The following is a 19,441-nucleotide window of genomic DNA, read 5'->3' as shown; positions in this document are numbered from 1 at the left end:
GACCTAGCTAAGTCTAGGAACAGAACTCTTTGGTCCCTACATTTGACTGCAATTTCCCACAGTTTGGGCTCCATCATGGGAGCGTGATCCTATCGGAGCCCCTTAAGGAGGCCTCACCTGCTGCAACACCGTCATGCCATCATCCCTGGCATCAGGGGCCCCGGGAAATCCAGCTTTTCCCAGGGTACCTAGGTATGGGTGTCAGGAGCCCTGGGAACCACATTTCTTAGAGTCTTTGTCATAAAAGCCATTGCCATAGCAGGGAGGGAAGTCTCCCAACAGGATCTCCTTCTGTCACTTCCAGAGAAGTAAATAAGAAGGTGGGTGGGTGGAGGTATTCTGCAGATTAGACTACAGTCAAAGCCAAAGGACTCATGCTTACCTCAGTTTGATGATGAAAATTAACATACCAACGAAGTGCATGGTCAGTCGATTTGCAGCTTAAGTGCATTTAGCTTGTGCGAATTCAGCTTAGCAATCCCACCCAACATTACACTCACCTGGTGAGAGTGTTCAGAGGTGCTGGGAGAATGTTTTGACTATATGCGATTTTGGCTTTATGCTCTATCCCCAGAACATAAACTCTGCATAAATTGAGATTTGTCTGCAAGTCCAAACATGGGCATTGCAGACTTCAACGACACCCCCTAATTAGCTGTGTCCTGCTCCCATCTGGGGGCACACAGATAATTTCAGGATTTTGTCTCAATAAATATTTCCCACTGCAGCCATGGGGCATCATATTTGTGGCAACTCAGCACTGAAGCAATATTTCTCAGTCCATGCTGAATTGAAATGCAATTGGATCACATTTTCTAATTGCATTGCAACTCAAGAAGTGCTGCGTTCTTCATTTGAGCTCTGTGTGCACCCATTGACCCTTCTATTTAGAGCCCAGCTTGGGGCTACTTTTAAAGACCTCCTAGAATTTGGATCTGGTGTGAAATCAGACTCCTCATCAGCTTCAGGGAACTCTGTGAAACCTCTGCTCTAAGAGCTGCATTGTTTGCTGGTCCAATTGAAGGTGTTGATCTACATGGTTTTGTCTTGCCTTCAGTATATTGTTCTTCCTCTCCTCCACTGGCCTTAAAATGCTGGATAACAGTCCTAAGACTTTTCCTGATGCAAGCTGCCCTCTGGTGACTATTTTGCAATAACATGTGACACAGATACAGATCCTTTATTATGTGATCATAGACCCAAACAAAATAAAACTAACAACCATTCAAGTGAGTTATCTTAACATACAGAATACATTAAAGTGGGTTGTAATGCATAAATGATATAAAATAAGATATACTACATAGTACCTTAAAATAAGGAAATTAAGAATGAGTTATAAATAACATAACATAACATAACATAACCGGATTAAAGATTGTAATACATGAGAACAGCAGTGGGACAGGATGTTTTAATTGGAGGATATTTCCTTTTCAGTTTTTTTGCAGCCAGAAAGAGAAATCTAGCCAGGGTCTCTGTTAATAGTTTGTTCAAATCTGCCAAAAGGTAGGCCAGATAATATTACATGTGGGTGAGGGTTTGTGTGTGCTTGTGTTTGTTTGTTTGTGTGTGTGTGTGTGTGTGTGTGTATACACATAAGTGCATGCGTGTCACACTCTCCATTTCTGTGTCTTGCAGAAATGCTGCACATGGATTCTCACTTATCCAGGTGGACAGCATGAAGGTCACCATGAAGGACATCTTGCAAAAGGCTTTGAAGCGGAGAAAAGGATCCCAGCGAGGCTCAGGTGGGGCTCTCATTATGCTCATTTTGGAAGTAGGCTGGTTTTTTGCTGGCATCTTTAATACCTTTTCCTTAGAAGCCTACTTCCTGCTTTCCTTTGTGGAAAAGTTCTAACTTGCTTTTCCCAACGAGTGCAACAAAGGTAACAAAGGCATTTTAGACTCTATTCCCAGCTGTTTTTGTTGTACACAGGTCAGAAGATCCTCCGCCATATTTCACAGTGGGAAATGCCAACTGCGATGAGAGGAGGGTGACGGCCCAATATATCCATAGCAAAGCCCCGGTTCCTGGTCTTGTGATTATTATCACCCACTTTGTAGTAAACGGCCTTGTCGGAGTAAAGACCGCAGGCCAGCATTCTCTGACTGCAACAAGCTGGGAATGTGAACAAGCCTTCACTTCTCACGGTTTATGTACACTTTTTAAAATTAGTGTCAGAGAAAGATATGAATTGAAACTGTAAATCTATAGATATGTCTCTGCCCAATGCAGTAGTACTTAATAACAGAGAAATAGGTGCATTCCAGTGCTGTCAAATATGCCATTGTCTTTCCAAATGGCGTGTACACCAAATCTCATGAAAATCGTTTGCAAGCGTGTTGCATTAATATCACTGGACCTGAAGGCTGGCTGAAGTGCTGCTTTTCTCCTCTTTAAAGTGGGAGCATCCAGCAGCTCAGTACTCACTTGACACTAAACCATGGTTTGGTACTATGTGGATGAGCTTCAGCGAGGCCCAAGTGAAGTGCCTAACTCACCCCCCTTGCCCTCCCCTCCAAGTTTATTCCTGGTTTCAAAGAACCTCAGCCTATGACAAGTCCTGTGTTAAATGAGAAGAGCCTGCTGGATCAGGCCAGTGGCTGCAGCCTGTTTTCATAGAGGAGTTGCTCCATCCCTTGTGTCGTGGACTGGCTGGATGCAGAGGAGTGGGGGGGGAAGGCACCAGGTGGGGAACCCCCAAGGGAACCTCCAGGGGAAGAAGGCTCAGAGACAGGGGAGTGGTGTTGGGATGATTATGCATGTTCAGAGGGAGAGTCTTGGGAGGAGGTAGTGGTGGAAGAGGCAACAGGGTTTAGTGAGCAGGAAGAAGCTGGGGCAGATAGTCCAGAATTTTGAGCATTTAGGAAGACTTAAGTGTTTGTGCATGTTTCATGTTTATTAAAGATGCACGTAGGGGCTGGAGCCTACCACTCATTCTGAATAAAGGGGTTTACAGTCACTTGTCTTCAGGTGTTCTCATAAGCAATGCTAGGAACCATCTTTTATTTCTGACTTTCGTAAATTGAACAAACGTGCCATGTGAATCAAAGCACCTGGGTTTTTACATATCGCTCTTCCATTTTTCACATTGATTTGCCACCCCTCAGATGCAATGCACTGGGAAGTGAAGGCTGTGATCCTTTGTGCACCTACTTGGGGAAGGAGCCGTAGCTCAGTGGTGGAACATCAGCCTTGCATGCAGCTGGTTCCAAGTTCAATCCCCAGCAGCTCCAAACCAGGCTGAGAATGTCACCTGCCCCAAAGCTTGGACAGCCACTGCCAGTCAGTTTAGACAATAGTAAGCTAAATGGACCAATGGTATGACTCCAGATAAAGCAGCTCCCTGTGTTCCTCTGTAAAGCTATAATCTTTTGTAGCTACTGAACTTGGGCTGACTTATTGTTGTAGTTATTGTTATTATTATTGTTACTACTCCAAGTGCTTCAATATTCTTATTTTTATTTTTATTCTTACTACTGTTACTGTTTCCAAAGCACCTTACATTTTCTGAGCACTGTACATATATTGAAATAATAGCACAGTCCCTGCCTGTAGACTCACAGTCTAATTCAAAAGCAAAAAGGAATGGAGAGTGAAAAATGTTGGAGCAGCTGCTCCTTTTCTGTCTAGTAGATGGGCCAGATAATTTTCCACCTTGCCATGATGTTGTTTCTGGGACGCAGGGAGTACAAACTCCTGTATAAATAAGCATAGGATTGGGCTGCGAAAGCTGCTGGTGGTTTTGCTTTAAAGCTTCCTTGTGATGCAAAGCTTCATTTGTGTCCAGAAAGTCCTAGGTTCATTCCCCAGCATTTCCAGGTAGAGCTGGGGGAGACACCCTGTCTGAAATCCTGGAGAGTCAGAGTAGGTAAAAAGGTAAAGGACCCCTGGATGGTAGAGTGCAGTCAAAGGTGATTATGGGGTGCAGCGCTCATCTTGCTTTCAGGCCGAGGGAGCTAGTGTTTGTCCACAGACAACTTTCCAGGTCATGTGATCAGCATGACTAAACTGCTTCTGATGCAACGGGACACCGTGATGGAAGCCAGAGTGCATGGAAATGCCGTTTACCTTCCTACTGCAGTGGTACCTATTTATTTACTTGCACTGGCATGCTTTTGAACTGCTAGGTTGGCAGGAGCTGGGACGGAGCAACGGGAGCTCACCCCGCCGCACAGATTCAAACTGCCGACCTTCCGATCAGCAAGCCCAAGAGGCTCAGTGGTTTAGACCACAGCGCCACCCGTGTCCCTATAGTCAGCATAGACAATATTGAGCTAGTTGGAACAGTATTCTAACACTCTCTAAGGCAGTTTCCTATACTTGTACTCCCTAACTTTAGAGTTTTAAAAGTATTCTTCTTTGCAAAAAACTTCCTTAGATGTCCTTAGTGTTAAAAAGTACACAGAAGCTTAGGGTCTCCCTATTTTAAATTGTGGAGCAACCAGGTTGGTGCCTGCAGGCCTGTGCTTTTCCGTCCAGTGTTAGCAGGCATGCCCTTACAGCCCTAACGCTGAGAGAATCTTTCTCAACATCAAGAAATAATTATGGTGAGAAATGGCACAGGGTCTTGTCACGCCACAAAGAACTTTAATATAAACCTATCTATAGACTTGGTAGGAGATAAGCATCTTGTCTTGGTTAAATGAATGAAACACTCCTTATTCTTCCCTTGCCCCCCTTCGCCCCCCCCCTTTTAGTTTTAACTGCATTGGAAAGAGAACATAATTCCCCGCCCAGCGTTCTGTTTAGAAAAAGTAGTTGAGCACCATTTCTCTTTCTCTCTCCCCACCCCCCCCTTCTTCAAACGAGTCTATAATCTGTCACGGATTTAATTAGCTATCTTCAGATGAAAGCTGAAGTTTTAATAAAAGTTAGAAGAGATAACACAGCGAAGGACACGGATGAGCTGTCTCAAGGCCATATTCCAGGGGAACGATAAGAGCTGTAAAAAATGGCAGTGTAGAGCAATTGAATGAAGCAATGAAAATCTGATTCTCGTAAAAAAAAAAGAGGGAGAGAGAGAGAAAGAGGAGAGAGAGAGAGAACGGCGATGCTGGTAGGGTACAGTTGTAGATGAGAACCTGCTAGCGTCTGCAAGCAATTTGGCCCCACGCCAGACGTCATCGTTCACCCTCGGCTGTTGGCGCCGCGGTCCAGATGTGCCAGCCGCACGTCCCGGCTTTTGCCAGCTGACTGCGCCGTTTGATAACCAGCTCTCCGGATGCCCATCGCTGGCCGCAGAGATAGAATTAGATGATGATGATCTTCCCACAAGTTGAGAGAGGAAACAATGCATATAAATCTTGATTTCATCTCAGCGTGAGAAGTCTTTATCCATCATCACTCATAATGAACAAGTCGTTAGCCGCGATGAATGGTGTTCTGCTTCCCCCCCTCCCCCCAACAAGGCCCCCCCCCAGCACCTTCCCTCACACTACCCACCTCTTTTGTTCACTTTTTTTGTTTTGTCTTGTTTTCCGGGTGACTTTTATCTGTTTCCTGGGGGTCAAACTTTTCTCACGTGGGTAGTGGGAACAGTTACAGCATCTGCTTAGCCAAATAATTAAGTTGCCTGCTTGCCTAATGGATTAGGAGCAGTGCCGTTTTCCTTCTTGTTAGGCACTTCTGGAGCCAGTCAACTTAACAAGAATGCCCCCCCCCTTGATGCCATTCTGGAGTTTGAAAGTCCCAGCTCCCTGCCCCAGTTGGCAAAGAAAGGCATCCTGGTTTTGCAGGTTGCCATATATATATATATATATATATATATATATATATATACATGCACAAACTTATCAAGTGAGACTCTAATCTCTACCTCCCATCATGTTTTGAGGGGATATCTACCTTGTGTGATAATTAAAGTGGCAATATCCATAATTTTCTGTGTGTGTATACTTCACCATTACAATATACATACATATTATACATACAGCCTTTGCGTGGCTGCTCTGGGTTTTGGGAAGGTTGGTGTTAGTGCTAGCCTGTTGCCTCTTTCGATAGTCCCAGCTTTTCCGCACTTCTAACTGAACTGCAGTGATAGGCTGCAAAATTGGTTTTTCACATCTTGCACTGGACAGAAGGGGCGGGGGAAGGTGCATTTTGTATTGAAATGCAATGAGATTGCTTTCAGACAGCATCTGCTGCACTCCAAATATTATGTCTGTATTTATACTGGCCCGCTTCAGAAGATCGTTCACACAAATGGGCATCAGGGCTGACAGAGCCCCCTCTCCCCCCACCCACCCAATCCTCTTCCTGCCTCCTGTCAGGTACCAGCATCAGCATGAAATCACTAGTTGACGCTATTTTATTTTACAAATTTATTTATTTATTTCTTAAGATTTATACACTGCTTCACTGTATATTTTTTTAAAAACAACAACGCAAGACGGTTTACAGGAAGAATAAAACAATGACATTATTAGTAAAAACAGTCAAAAACAACTATTTAAAACTAAAACCAGATTAAAACACACATCAACATTCTATATCTCTGGGTGGGCTTATCGAAAACAAAAACCTTTTGAGCAGGTGCTAAGAAGAGTACAACAAATGCTCCTACCTGATGCCAGTAGGCAGGAAGTTCCAAATTGTGGGTGCTGCCATGCTGAAAAATCAGTTTCTTATAAACGCAGAACAAATATTATGGAGCACCTGCAACAGTGCTGGCTCTGCAGATCAAAGCGGTCTAGTGGGCACATTTGGAGTAAAGCAATCTCAGAAGTAAATTCTCAGGAAAACTTTGTTTCATCTGAACTTGGGTGATCTGGCTTCACGTCAATTAAAAAAACCAGGAGAGTTAAGCCAGTGTTTTAATCTGAGCCAGGATCTTTCCGTAGAAGTCAGTGCTCAACAGAACAGAACAGCACACTCAGCCCAACATTTGTGCTTTGAGGTTTATGAAGCCTTGAATCTGAACCAGGCCATTGCCTCACAAACCCCGCAAAGGTCACTTACTACTAAATAGTTGTTGTTGTTGTAGTAGTAGTAGTAATTAAATTTGTATACCATCCTTCATCCAAAGATCACAGGGTGGTTCACAACATAAAAATAGAAAAATAGAACACAAAATAAATAATGAAACAAGAACAAACTAATAACCCCCAACCCACAAACATATTTAAAAAGCCATAGAATGTTCAATCAGCCAAAGGCCTGGTTATAGAGAAACGTTTTCATCTTGCACCGACATATATATAATGAAGGCACAAGGCAACCCTCTCTGAGGAGAGCATGCCACAAACTGGGAGCCACCACACAAAAGGCCCATTCTCGTGTTGCCACCCTCCAGGCTTCTCATGGAGAGGACACATGAAGAAGGGCCTAAGATTAAGATTGCAGGGTCCAGGTGAGTTCATATGTACAGTAATTATAAAAATATTTATATATCACTATATCATAAAAAATTGAAGGTGGCTTCCCATTTGTGGAATGCTCTAACTAGCAAGGTTTGCCTGGTGCCTTCATTACATATCTTTAGGCGCTGGGCAAAACATTTTTCTATAACCAGTTTTTTGGCTGCTTAAAGAATATATGGCCTTTTAAATGTCTTTGTGGTAGGGGGTTACTGGTTTTTTGCATGATTGGCTTGATGTATTTTGCGTTCTCATTTTGTATTTTTATGCTGTAAACTGCCCTGCAATTTTCAGATGGGCAGTATATAAATTCAATAAAATAAATTATACACACACAAATTAAAACGAGAGGCCATCAACTATTATGGAAAAATGTATTCTTAATTGCCTGTGTAAGCTTGGCATTACAGGAACGTCTTCAACAGGTTGAAACAAGCTTCCTGCAGAATCTGGGCTGGTGACACTAAAGACTCTGTTTTGTGTTGATGTCAAATAAGCCCCACCAACTCAGTGGACAACAGCAGTCCTTCAGCAACTGAGCTGAGACATAAGGGTTTGGATGGTCCCTGGGCTTCAGGGCTTTGTAAATTAATGGAAGGCCCTTGAACCTGGCTCAGGAGTCGATGGGCAACCAGGGCAGCTGTTTTCACGATGGTGTCCCATGTTCTCAGCCAGATGCCCCCTCCAGCAGTCTGGCTGCCGCCTTCTGCACCAGCTGGACCTTCCAAACCAGGCCCAAGGGCAGCCCCACATAGAGCCCCTTGCAGTAATCCAGCCTCAAGGTTACCAACTCATGGACTGCAGTGGTCAGGTTATTCCTGTCCGGGAATGGACGTAGCAGGCAAACTGCCCAAACTTGATCAAAGGCACTACTAGCCATAGAGTACACTTTCGCCTCTAGTGTGTCCCTAGCCAGCCTTCCCAGACACATAGTGTAGAATCTGAGCAGTATAGCCCCAGGCGTTCATAAACAGTTGGCATCATCTGAATCTCTTGTCTATCCTGATTAACTGCCCACACCAGCATAGCACTCTGTGCCCACACCTTTTAATAGAAGGTTATATAAACTGTACCTTTACCGTACTCCTAGAGCTCTCAGTTGATACATATATACATATGAATTATTTGTTTGGAGTTGTTTGGAGACCCTGTAATCCCCTCAAAGAAATGCAGTTTGGGAACTGAGTGGTTTAACACTCAGTCCCTCTTCCCAGGAGACTGGGAATTGTAGGTCTCTGAGAGGAATAGGGGGTCTCCTAACAGCTCTTAGCACCCTTAACAAACTGCATTTCCTGGATTCTGTGGGAGAAGCCAGGACTATTTAAAGTGATATGATACTCCTTCGTAGTGCAGACAGGGCCCTTCTGTTGATTGCAGCAACCTAGTATTCAGAGGCATTCTGATTCTAGTGGCCTCATATAGCTGTCATGGCAAGCAACCTGTTTATATGACTACCCTCCTCTGAATTTGCTGAAACCCCATTTTAAAGCTGTCCAAGCTAAGTGAACATCTCTGCATCTTTTTGCAGAGCATTTCATCAATTAATCACATGCTGTGTGAAGAAGTTCTTTCTTTTGTTTGTCCTGAATTCCCTGCCAGTCAGTTTCATCGGATGACCTTGAGTTCTGGTATTATGGAAGAAGGAGGGCAGGGAGGAACAGCTTTCTCTGCTTTCTTCTTGCAATGCATAACTTTATGCACTTCCATCGTGTTCTTCCTTATGACACTTCAGGTCCAACCAAGTTATATTCATAATATACCCATTGAAAGTAATGTACAGTATCGTATGTTAGTCATGCCCACCCATTTCAGTGGGTCTGCTCTAAGTAGGACTAACATTGGGTACAATGACTTTTTTCTGTGCATATGAGCAGGCTATAAATATTTTTAATCCACAACCAAATAAATAAATGAAAGCCCCAAACGTTTAAAACTTTTCTATAGGGAATGTTCTGTAGCTCCTCCCCCTTTTTCCATTTCTAAAATAACCTCACTCTTTTTCAAGACTGGAACTGTATATCTAATTTCATGTCTGGCGACAGTTTTATTTTGTGCAAATCTTTCCTAAAAATGATGGTGAATTTTTCATTTGGATCTTTTTTTAAATTGAAAATTCTTGCAGAAAGGTAGAAAACTGAATTTAAAAGTGGTAAAATGAGATGCTTAGAGAACCAGAATTGACAGATTTGTCAATTCCTCAGTCTTGTCTAGATTGAACTGCAGATTGCTGGCTGAAAGGGGTGGAGCTTGATTCAAAAATTGTGGGTTTGGGGAGGAGGCAGAGTCAGTTACCTTTTGCACACCACAAACAATAAATTGGGGTGAGCTGTGTGTATGACAGTAAAATTACAGCTGAATTACTATGAACCAGCATGTTGAGATTCTTGCATTGCAGGGGGTTGTATTAGATGGCCCTGAGGGTCCCTTTCAGCTCTACAGCACCGACTTGGTGGAACGCTCTCTCACAAGGGACCAGGGCCCTGTGGGATTTGATATCTTTCCGCAGGGCCTGCAAGATGGAGCTGTTCCGCCTGGCCTTCAGCTTGGTCTCACTCTGACCCCTTATATGGGATTTGGTATATAAATTTTCCCTTGGCTTTTTTGCTGGCCCATGTAGGACCAACATGGATAGCTGGCTCTGGTGAATATCTGATGTTTCCTCCCTTTATGGTCTTGATTTATGGGCTACTTCTAAAATAAGGCTGCATTTTAAGCCCTATTCTAGGCCCTATTTTAATTAACTATTTTTTTCCTTTTTCCCCCTATTACGTTTTATTGTAATTTATATTCGGTGTTAGCTGCCCTGAGCCCGGCTGGGGAGGGTGGGGTATAAAGAAAAAAATATTATTATTATTATTATTATTATTATTATTACAGTTCTATGATTCTGTAGCAATCAAAATAACTTGACTTAGTAGGCTGGGGTAGAGTGAAAGCTTTTGAGTTGTTATTACAGTTAAACAATTAACTATTTGCTGATCTGCTGCTGCAAATCATCAAGCCATTTACCACGAGATCCTGATTGGACAGGCCAACTACCCCCCTACCCAATTTCTGGTGTCTTGATGGATAACTCTGTAGAACTTTTACATGACCAGGACACCTGGATTTTGCCAGCTTTGCGTGTTTCAAGTTTGATATATATGTGGACGGCAGTTGTGACTTGTAAGCGTTAACATATTTATTCCTCTCTCTTTCAAAGTCACCTTTGGGAATCACTGACCTTCCCAGCCTCTCTCCCTCCCTCCCTCCTTCCCTCTCCTTTTTTGACTTTCTGTATAAAAATGCCGTTACGGACCTTGTCACTACCAACCTTTACCAACCTCCTCAAGCATGAGGTTAGCAGTGACAGATAGAGTCTGTAGTGACAAATGGAACCTTGGGATTCTACTCCATACAAGTTTCCTTGGTAGAAATGCACAAGTGATACCTGCAACAAAGGCTTGTATCCAGTGCTAGTCCAACTCAGAGTAGACCCACTGAAAAATAATGGAGGCAACTAACATAATTTCTGTTAATTTTAGTGGGTCAACGCTGAGTAGAACTTAGCTGGATGTGACCCAGTAGGTTTTGCTGTATCCTCCCTTTTGAAAGGAGTGATGTTCTTGTCCAGGGTTTCAGCTCTCACCCCAAACACAATATGATACCAACTTCTAAGCAAGGAAGAGATATTTATTCAGGCTAATAGTGACACAGGCTTAGCACAGTCCTGAGGTCAGGATTCCAAGGTGCCTGAGCAAAGCAAGAGGCCCAGAAGATGTCCCAATAGTTGTTATACTAACCAAGCTTTAAGAGATTGTGTGTGATGGGTTCACTCACAGGCAGGGGCGGAGGAAGGGGGGGCATACCACCCTGGGTGTCTTCGCTGAGGGGGTGACATTTGCCTGCCCACAACTCCCAAGCCTACCCTGAGCTGTCTTCCCCCTTCATTTTGACAGCTGGGGGGGGGGGCTTGGGAATCACAGGCGGGTGGCGTGCCAAATGTCCTCCATTGGCAGCTCACTCTGCCCCTGGGGGCAGCTCGCTCCGCCCCCGGCTGCAGGGCGTGCACAGCTCTCCGTGCACCTGAGCGGTTATCCTGCACCCCGCTCCCCTTGGGAGTGCGCCCGCCCTGGGCAGTTCAGGCATATGCTCCGCCACTGCTCACAGGACTTTCTCACACTCCGAATCTGCTGCACACACATCAGGCGATCAGGGTCAAAGCCAAGAAGGGAAGCTTGGGCAAGTATGCTGGCAGGTGAGGTAAGTGGAGGGGAAAGGTTAGACACTAAGTAGAAAGCAGATATGCAAGAAGGTGATGGACAAACAGGCAAGTCAGCAAGCACTTTTGCATAGGCAAAGAGAATATTTAGCCTGCAAATGCCAGGAGGCACCAACAGGCTTCTGAGATAATGCAGCAAAATGGGAACATGGGAAGGTATCATTCAGGAAGCCTGCCAGCTGCAAATGCTCCAAAGTTTATCCCAACTAAGTTCTACTCAGAATTGGCCCCATGGAAATTAATGGACCTTAGTTTGTTCATTAATTTCAATGGCTATATTCTGAGTAGGAGAACATTGGTTACGGTTACATCCCCAAGGCATGGGCCTAGGAACCTTTGACTCAGTCCCCACCTCCCATCTCTGAAAATGTCTGCTTGTTAGGTCTCACGTTGGGTGGAATTCATTAGCAGGAGAGAAAGAGAAAGGAAGAATGCTGCAAACAAATTTATTACAAGTTGCATTTGCTGGAAATGACTGCCCCTGAGTAAGTCTTTGCTTTGCAATTTATGATTTACGGGGGGGTGGGGGGTGGAGAGCCAAGGGAGTCAATAAATGGGCGTGCAAATGGATAATGACCTTTTTTCCATGGGAAATGCTGTGTGTGTGATGGAAAATCATTTTAATTCTATTGGAATGGATCTTTCTCAAATCCACCATTTATCAACACACCACCACTGCCCAAATGTGTTTGAATGGGCTGAGAATTGAGACTAAGTAGAGGCCCTCTCAGACTTCCTTTATAAAGACGTGCCCTGAGTTCAGAGGCGGGTGGCGCTGTGGGTAAAACCTCAGCGCCTAAGACTTGCCGATCGCATGGTCGGCGGTTCGAATCCCCGCGGCAGGGTGCGCTCCCGTCGTTCGGTCCCAGTGCCTGCCAACCTAGCAGTTCGAAAGCACCTCCGGGTGCAAGTAGATAAATAGGGACCGCTTACCAGCGGGAAGGTAAACGGCGTTCCGTGTGCTGCGCTGGCTCACCAGATGCAGCTTGTCACGCTGGCCAAGTGACCCGGAAGTGTCTGCGGACAGTGCTGGCTCCCGGCCTATAGAGTGAGATGAGCGCACAACCCTAGAGTCTGGCAAGACTGGCCCGAACGGGCAGGGGTACGTTTACCTTTAGAGGCCCTCTCAGACTTCCTTTATAAAGACGTGCCCTGAGTTCAGAGGCAAGAGGGCTTACGAGGCTGGCTCCTGATGCCGCCGGCAAGAACCCACAAAAAATAATAATACTCAAGCTCTGCTCATGTTCATAGGACCAGAAAAAAGAGCAGAAATTGGGAATCTGTGGCTGTCCGGGTATTTGGAGGCATCTAATTCCCATCAGCTCCAGCCAGCAACTTCCAAAGGGCCATCGGTTTCCTGCCCTAGACCAGGGTTCTTCAACCTTGGATCCCAGGTGATGTTGAGCTATATTTCCCATTGTCCATGGCGATCAGCTAACCTGGTTGGGGATGATGGGAGTTGTAGTCCAGCAACATCTGAGTACCCAAGGTTGAAGAGCAGAGCCCTAGGCTAGCTGTCATCTTTTCCTGAATGGGGTCCTTCATACAATCATCCATACCAGAAAACAACTCTGTGGCACAAAATACTGCAGAAGAGTCTGTTCCAAGCCTTAAATATGTACTCACATGCACACACCTCTCTTTAAATCCACAAATCTCCCATTTCAAAACACTACCTACTGGAGAGGCCAATCTGATATCCCCACAAAGCAGGTTAAGCCCTTTCCTTTTCTGTTGTTCGTTTGGAAGTTGAGCACGCTCAAGATACTTTCCTCTACTGTATTTTTCCTTATGGTTTTGCTTGCCTTGGTACGTTGTTTTTTACTGGTGTTTGTATTTAATGGCTTTGTGATCGCATAGTAAAATTTGATCAGTTGACAGTAAAACATCCGATTTCATCACCCCCTTTTAAAAGTGTGAAAAATCAGGCAAAAGAAAGATTATCATTTTTGTTGGAAACAGTAAAGGGGAGGTAACATAGCAGAAAGGGAACCCTTTTCCATACACACCTGTCTTATGGGACCCTTGTGAGTTGCAGAGGATTCTAGGCATGTGTTTCTCAGGTACATGCATACTCAGAAAGTGCTGATCAGGCCCGTTGAAGGCTCTGCTGGGTCTGCATGTTTCAGGGTCTGCATGAACACGAACCCCTGCCCAAAGAATTCTGGGAATTGTAGTTTGTTAAATGTGCTGGGAATTGTTGCTAGGGCAGAACTACAGTTCCCAGGATTCTTTTGGGGAAGCCATGTGCTTTAAATGTATGGTGCGTACGCTGCCATAGTTTTGAAACCACCGATGTAAGAGAACCGTGGGGTGGGGGCAGCATATATGCATGAGTGGAAGTGTCTCCTAAAAGAACCGTGGCTCAGGCAGCTTTAGGGCTTTAAAGGCAATTGCAAACATTTTGAAGGATGGGCCAGGGCCGCAATCGCAATTGCATAGCATTGCAATTGTCTCCATTTATTTAATAAAGGGCTTCTAAAAAAAAATAATGTACACGCTTTAAAAAAAAATATCCTTCAGTTGGTAGGACAGCAACACTTTCACAAAGGACAGCGGCAGGGGGTTAATGGGAATACTGTATCATTTTCCTGTCACGTACCCAAAGAAGAAACTGGAAGAAGTTTTTTTTTTCTGTGAATGTTAGCAAGATTTTGGGGAGGAGGGGCGGGGAGCCAGTAACAAACAGTCATTGTCACCGAATAGGGATGATAAATCTGCGGAGGAAATTGTTGAGGCAGATGTTTAATTAGTTGAAGTCAAGCTGGATAAATCAGGAGATGCCTATGCAGATCTGTTAGGGGGTTTTTTTTTATATAAAAAAATAATCTTCTTTTTGTTGTTCTTTCTCAGAGCTTGCTTCACTGCCACCCCCTTAATGCCAGCCACTTCTCTTTCTTCTTGTTGTTGTCTTTTCCTTTCTCTCCTTTGCATTATCTCCTCTCCGCGCCCCCCCCCCCCCCGCGCCCCAGCTTGCTGGGAGAGAGAACTGAATGCAATTGCTCTTGTCGTAATGGATTCCCCCGATGTGCGTTCATAAAATAGGAAATGTAATGGATGTTTTCTTATGGTAATGAAAAATAACGAAGCGGCGTACTTTATCTTCTGTATAGTTAACCTATTGTGTGCTCAGCGGTGCATCTGGCAAAAAAACGAGAGCCGAGGAAGGAGGAAGAGGGAATTCTGTGGCTCAGTGGCAGAGCATCTGCCTTGCGTTCAGAAGGTCCCAGGTTCTATCCCCAGTGGCATCCCCAGAGACCCTCCCCTGCACCCCTGGAGAGTTGCTGCTACTCAGAGTAGACCAGAGTGTTCCAAACTTTGTGTCACGACACTTTAGTGTATTGGTTGCAGTGTGTAGGTGTGTTGCACAAATGCTCGCCACCCTCCTCCTGGGGCTGGAAAGGGGTTAGTTTAACTTCTGGTTTGCTAGGAAATCTCAGTTACTGTGACGCAAAATGATGCATGTCCAGAAAGTGTGTCACCAACTAGAAAAGTTTGGAAAGCTCTGGTGGAGCAGTACTGAGCTACTTGCTTTCCCCCCATACATAGCCCACATGCCAGTGGTAGATGGGGCAAAGGGGGAAAGGGGCGCAGCAATGAGGGTAAATGTCTACCTTTTGTACTCTATGCTAGTTTTATTACTCACTCACTATTCCCCATCCAGGCTAGCAAGAGGCATTAATCTGAGCTGAAGGACACATTCCAACTGGGCAAAAAGCCACTTGATGGTTTGAAGCAGAGCTGGCGAGAGCCATGGCCTGTGAGAGGGTGTGGTGTGAGTGGGCAAGAGAGTTGAGACCCAGACTTCAAGGCCACATTTCAGCCAGGCAGAAAAAGCTTGGGGTGCAAAGCAGGACCAGTGAAGGGGGCAGCCAAGGGAGAGTTGGTATGGGCCTAAGAATTGCTATGAATAGAGAGGTCTGGTGGGCTGAATTTGGCCTCTGGCCTGAGGTTCCCCAACCCTGTAGTATGGAGAGATGTTGTGGATTGAACCTGAGACTGAGCTGTGGCAGGACTGGCACCCTTGCTTTTAACAGTGACATTCTTGCTCTCAGTCTTGGCGGGCAGGGAGTGCTTCGACCTTGCCCAGATTTTCTAGTGCTGCTGTCTAATGCAAGCTCCTCTGTGATGTTCCTGAGTAGCTTGTTGGATCATGGGAGGGGGCAGGGGGGTGGAGGAGAGAAAGAATGCCTGTGGCACACACAGCTTTAAAAACCTGATGTTGCCAAAAGGGCATTCAATTTCGCTAAAAGTGGTGGCCGCTGTTCCGAGATGAAGTGGAATGTCCCCACACATAAAGATAAAAATACCAAGCTGGCTGCAGAGACGTAGCCGGGGGCTCCTTCCAGCTTTCCATTAAACAAATAAGGCTATATCAATCTTTTTTAAAGGTTTGGACCAAATCCTACACTTGTAAAATGGCAACCTTTGACTTCATGGTCTTGAGAAATCTGGATGGAGTAACTTTCCTTTGGGTTCTACTTGGGAACAATTGAGAGGATGACATTTTTTTCTCCCGTCCTCTGTGCTGACACCTAAGCTGACCTTTTTTTCTTTTTTCTTTTTTAATGAATCCCCCCCTCCCAGTAGTATATAATTTTTGTCTCAAAGCTGGACGTGTTCTCTTTGATAGCCTATCTTGAGTCAGTGTTTTTTTCTTCTTAATTCATTTTATTATTATTTATTAATTTACAAATTGCCTTTTCCACGTGCCTGAAGGTGATTTACAAGCATACCATAAAACTGCAAAAAACAAAAACCACAGTTTTAAAAACAGTGCAAAATACAAACACTGAAGGTAGGTTTGAAGACAATACAGAATAAACATGCAAGGCAGGGACCATTGCAACCAGCTGGAAAATAGCTTGTTGGTTTTATCTTTGTATCCTGTTGAAAAAATTAGCAAGAAGGATTGGAAAAGTAGTTAATTTAAAAAATAATTAGATCATTAGACTAGGTGAGCAAAAGCAGGCTCTAGATATTCTCATGGTTTGCAGGCAGAGTATGGGATAGGGGATTTCACTGAATATTCTCTCAGAAGAGTGGCCGAATACTTCCTACAGTGGGGAGAGTAGAGAAGAAAAAATTCTCAAATTCTTTTTCTGAAAAGTTTGACTGAGTTACCATATTTTTCCATGTATAAGACACCCCATGTATAAAACAAGCCCTTTTTTAAAAACCCAAAATTAAGAAATCAATATTTTAATCTAGGGTTGCCCAAACTGCGCATGACATCGAAACTTACAAGCAGATGGAAATCTATAGGATTTCAAGGAGGCAAGGAGGCATGTGGTAGAGCAGGGGTCAGCAACCCTTTTCAGCCGTGGACCGGTCCACCGTCCCTCAGACCATGTGGTGGGCCAGACTATATTTATGGGGGGGGGGGAATGAATGGATTCCTATGCCCCACAAATAACCCAGAGATGCATTTTAAATAAAAGCACACATTCTACTCACATAAAAACACCAGGCAGGCCCCACAAATAACCCAGAGGTGCATTTTAAATAAAAAGACACATTCTACTCATGTAAAACACGCTGATTACCGGACCATCCACAGGCCGGATTGAGAAGGCAATTGGGCCGCATCCAGCCCCGGGGCCTTAGGTTGCCTACCCCTGTGGTAGAGAAAGCCTGCAGAGGACAGGCGGGAGGTCTGCTCTATCCTGCTTCCCCAATCCCCCCAAAGGCCCTAACACAGCAAGGGCCAGGAGGAGCATCTCACAAAAAAATATGGTAATACTGAAACTGTATTGGATTAAGGAAGCAGTGGGGTGAGGGGCTTCAAGGAGCAACGGGGCACAATTCCATTGCTTCCTAAACAATATTGGACTAAGCTCAAGGAATTGGGTTTGATATACACAGACCTCCTATAAAGCTTGAGGCCAGGATGCCTAAAATATGCTTTCATGCCATACAGAGTTAATATAATGGTAGGTGAGGTCAGCTTACTGATACTTAGCAGGAGGTCTGTTCCTTACAGTGTTCCTTAGGCATGCAGGCACCTACCTTCTGGAGCAATCTTCCATTACATATAAAACAAGCATGGTCTCCTGTTAACTTTTCAGTGCTGACTGAAGAGCTTCCTATGAGAGGAGAATTTTTATCCCTTTCTATAATCTCATAGGATTTGAAATTCATTTTGTATACATAGTGGGACTTTTAGATATATATGTAATGGCTTTAAGTTGCTTTTATATAAGCAATGGTTGGGTAAATGTTTTTATTTTATTGTACACAGGCTTTGAGATGTTATATAGGAAGGTACATTAACAACAGCAACAACAGCTCCACACATGTATTTCTACCCTGCTCACAGTTGGCACAGTTGTGTGTGTTCATTTGGCTGGACACTCTTAGGGTGGTGAAATTCTCCCAGTATTTGGTGGGGTGTGGAGCAGGGCTGGCCAATTATCGGAACAGCCTTGCAGAATCGGGAGGCCGGTGCATTTTCAGACCTTGCCTACAACCATTGTGGGAAGATGAGTAATATCAGGGCAGGTCTCATGGGCTATAGTCAGATGCTTTTGAAAGATCCACAGCTCAGGGACAAATCACATGCTTGGCAGGCAGGAAGCCTTCCTGGAGGCCTGCTGTTTAGATCAGTGTTTGTCAACCTTTTTTGGGCAAAGGCACACTTGTTTCATGAAAAAAATCACAAGGCACACCACCATTAGAAAATGTTAAAAAAATTAACTCTGTGCCTATATTGACTATATATAAAGTAATTCTCTTGAATAGGAATCAAATAAACACAAAGAAAGTATTTTATAATTACTTTATTATGACTCAAGTTGCAATGTCTTCTTCTCTCCGCTGCTGCGCACACTGTGCTCGGGCGGGAAGGAAGTCGGAAGATGATGTCCTACTGTGATAGGTCCAGGCTGGAGTCTGGACCAATCATAGCCTGGACATCAGATAAGTGGAGGGTGTCCCCCTGAGGAGTGCCAATCGGCGCCCCTGCTGGCCGAGGGTGGGGTCAAAAACCCAACCCCACCCCATACCCAGGACACAGTCCGGCGCCCGCCTAGTGGGCGAAAATTTGACTTTTTTAAAAAAAAAATCTTTCGAATTTTTCAATTTTTCCCATGGCACACCAGGCAACATCTCGCGGCACACTAGTGTGCCGCGGAACAGTGGTTGAAAAACACTGGTTTAGATCTACAGTGGGACCTTGGTTGTCAAGCGTAATCCATTCCGGAAGACTGTTATATTTCTGAAACGTTCGCCAACCAAGGCGCAGTTGCCGGTTGGCAAAATCCATTGAAAAAATGGAGAAACACGCTTTGGAAGCCGTTCAACTTCCGAAGCGTGTTCAAAAACAGAAGCATTCACTTCCAGGTTGTCGGCGTTTGAAAGCCGAAACATTGGGGGGCAGCATTACAGGTCCTCCTGAGTGGTAGCTTCAAATCTTTGGAACTCCTTCCCAGGGGATAAACATGAGCTTCCCTGCTGCCCTCCCACTGCAATTGATTGTATTTTTTAGCTGAAGGCTTCAACAACATTTTCATTCCAATCTGCTTTTAATTAAAGTGCTATGCTGAGGGTTTTTTTTTAAAAAAAACCATTTTACATTACTGAGCCTTTTAGTTTAATTTTTTTTTTAAAATATTATTATTAATAAAAAGGCTGCATTGGGTTTTACTTTCTAACCACTGCTTTAGTTTGGGTGGTGGGTTGTGGGTTTTTTTGTAATTATGGTTAGATTGCTTTTATGAAATTATTGCTTGATGATTTTGTTTTGTTTTGAATTATATCTGTATTCATAAAGTTATTATAAGCTGGTTTATGGGGACTCGCTTTAAAAAAAATAGGATG

General features: G+C 44.3%; 1 protein-coding gene across 10 annotated transcripts in view; it reads left to right on the top strand.

Moving 5' to 3' along the window:
• The window catches only part of MAPKAP1 (MAPK associated protein 1), a 181,912-nt gene that overhangs the window by 87,074 nt on the left and 75,397 nt on the right, over positions 1–19,441 (top strand). For all 10 annotated transcript variants that reach the window (XR_014152682.1, XM_081847641.1, XM_081847639.1 and 7 more), the window contains one exon: positions 1,642–1,751. Coding sequence is in view for 9 of the 10 variants with exons in the window: in XM_081847641.1 (XP_081703767.1) it covers positions 1,642–1,751 (110 nt within the window). In the remaining variant the exon portion in view is untranslated. The remainder of the gene's footprint in view (positions 1–1,641; positions 1,752–19,441) is intronic.

The sequence above is a fragment of the Podarcis erhardii genome, assembly GCF_964252035.2.
Source record: "Podarcis erhardii genome assembly, chromosome: Z".
In the NCBI taxonomy this organism is placed as follows: domain Eukaryota; kingdom Metazoa; phylum Chordata; class Lepidosauria; order Squamata; family Lacertidae; genus Podarcis; species Podarcis erhardii.
Note: the sequence above shows the minus strand (reverse complement) of the source record. Positions and strands in the feature narration are given on the sequence as shown.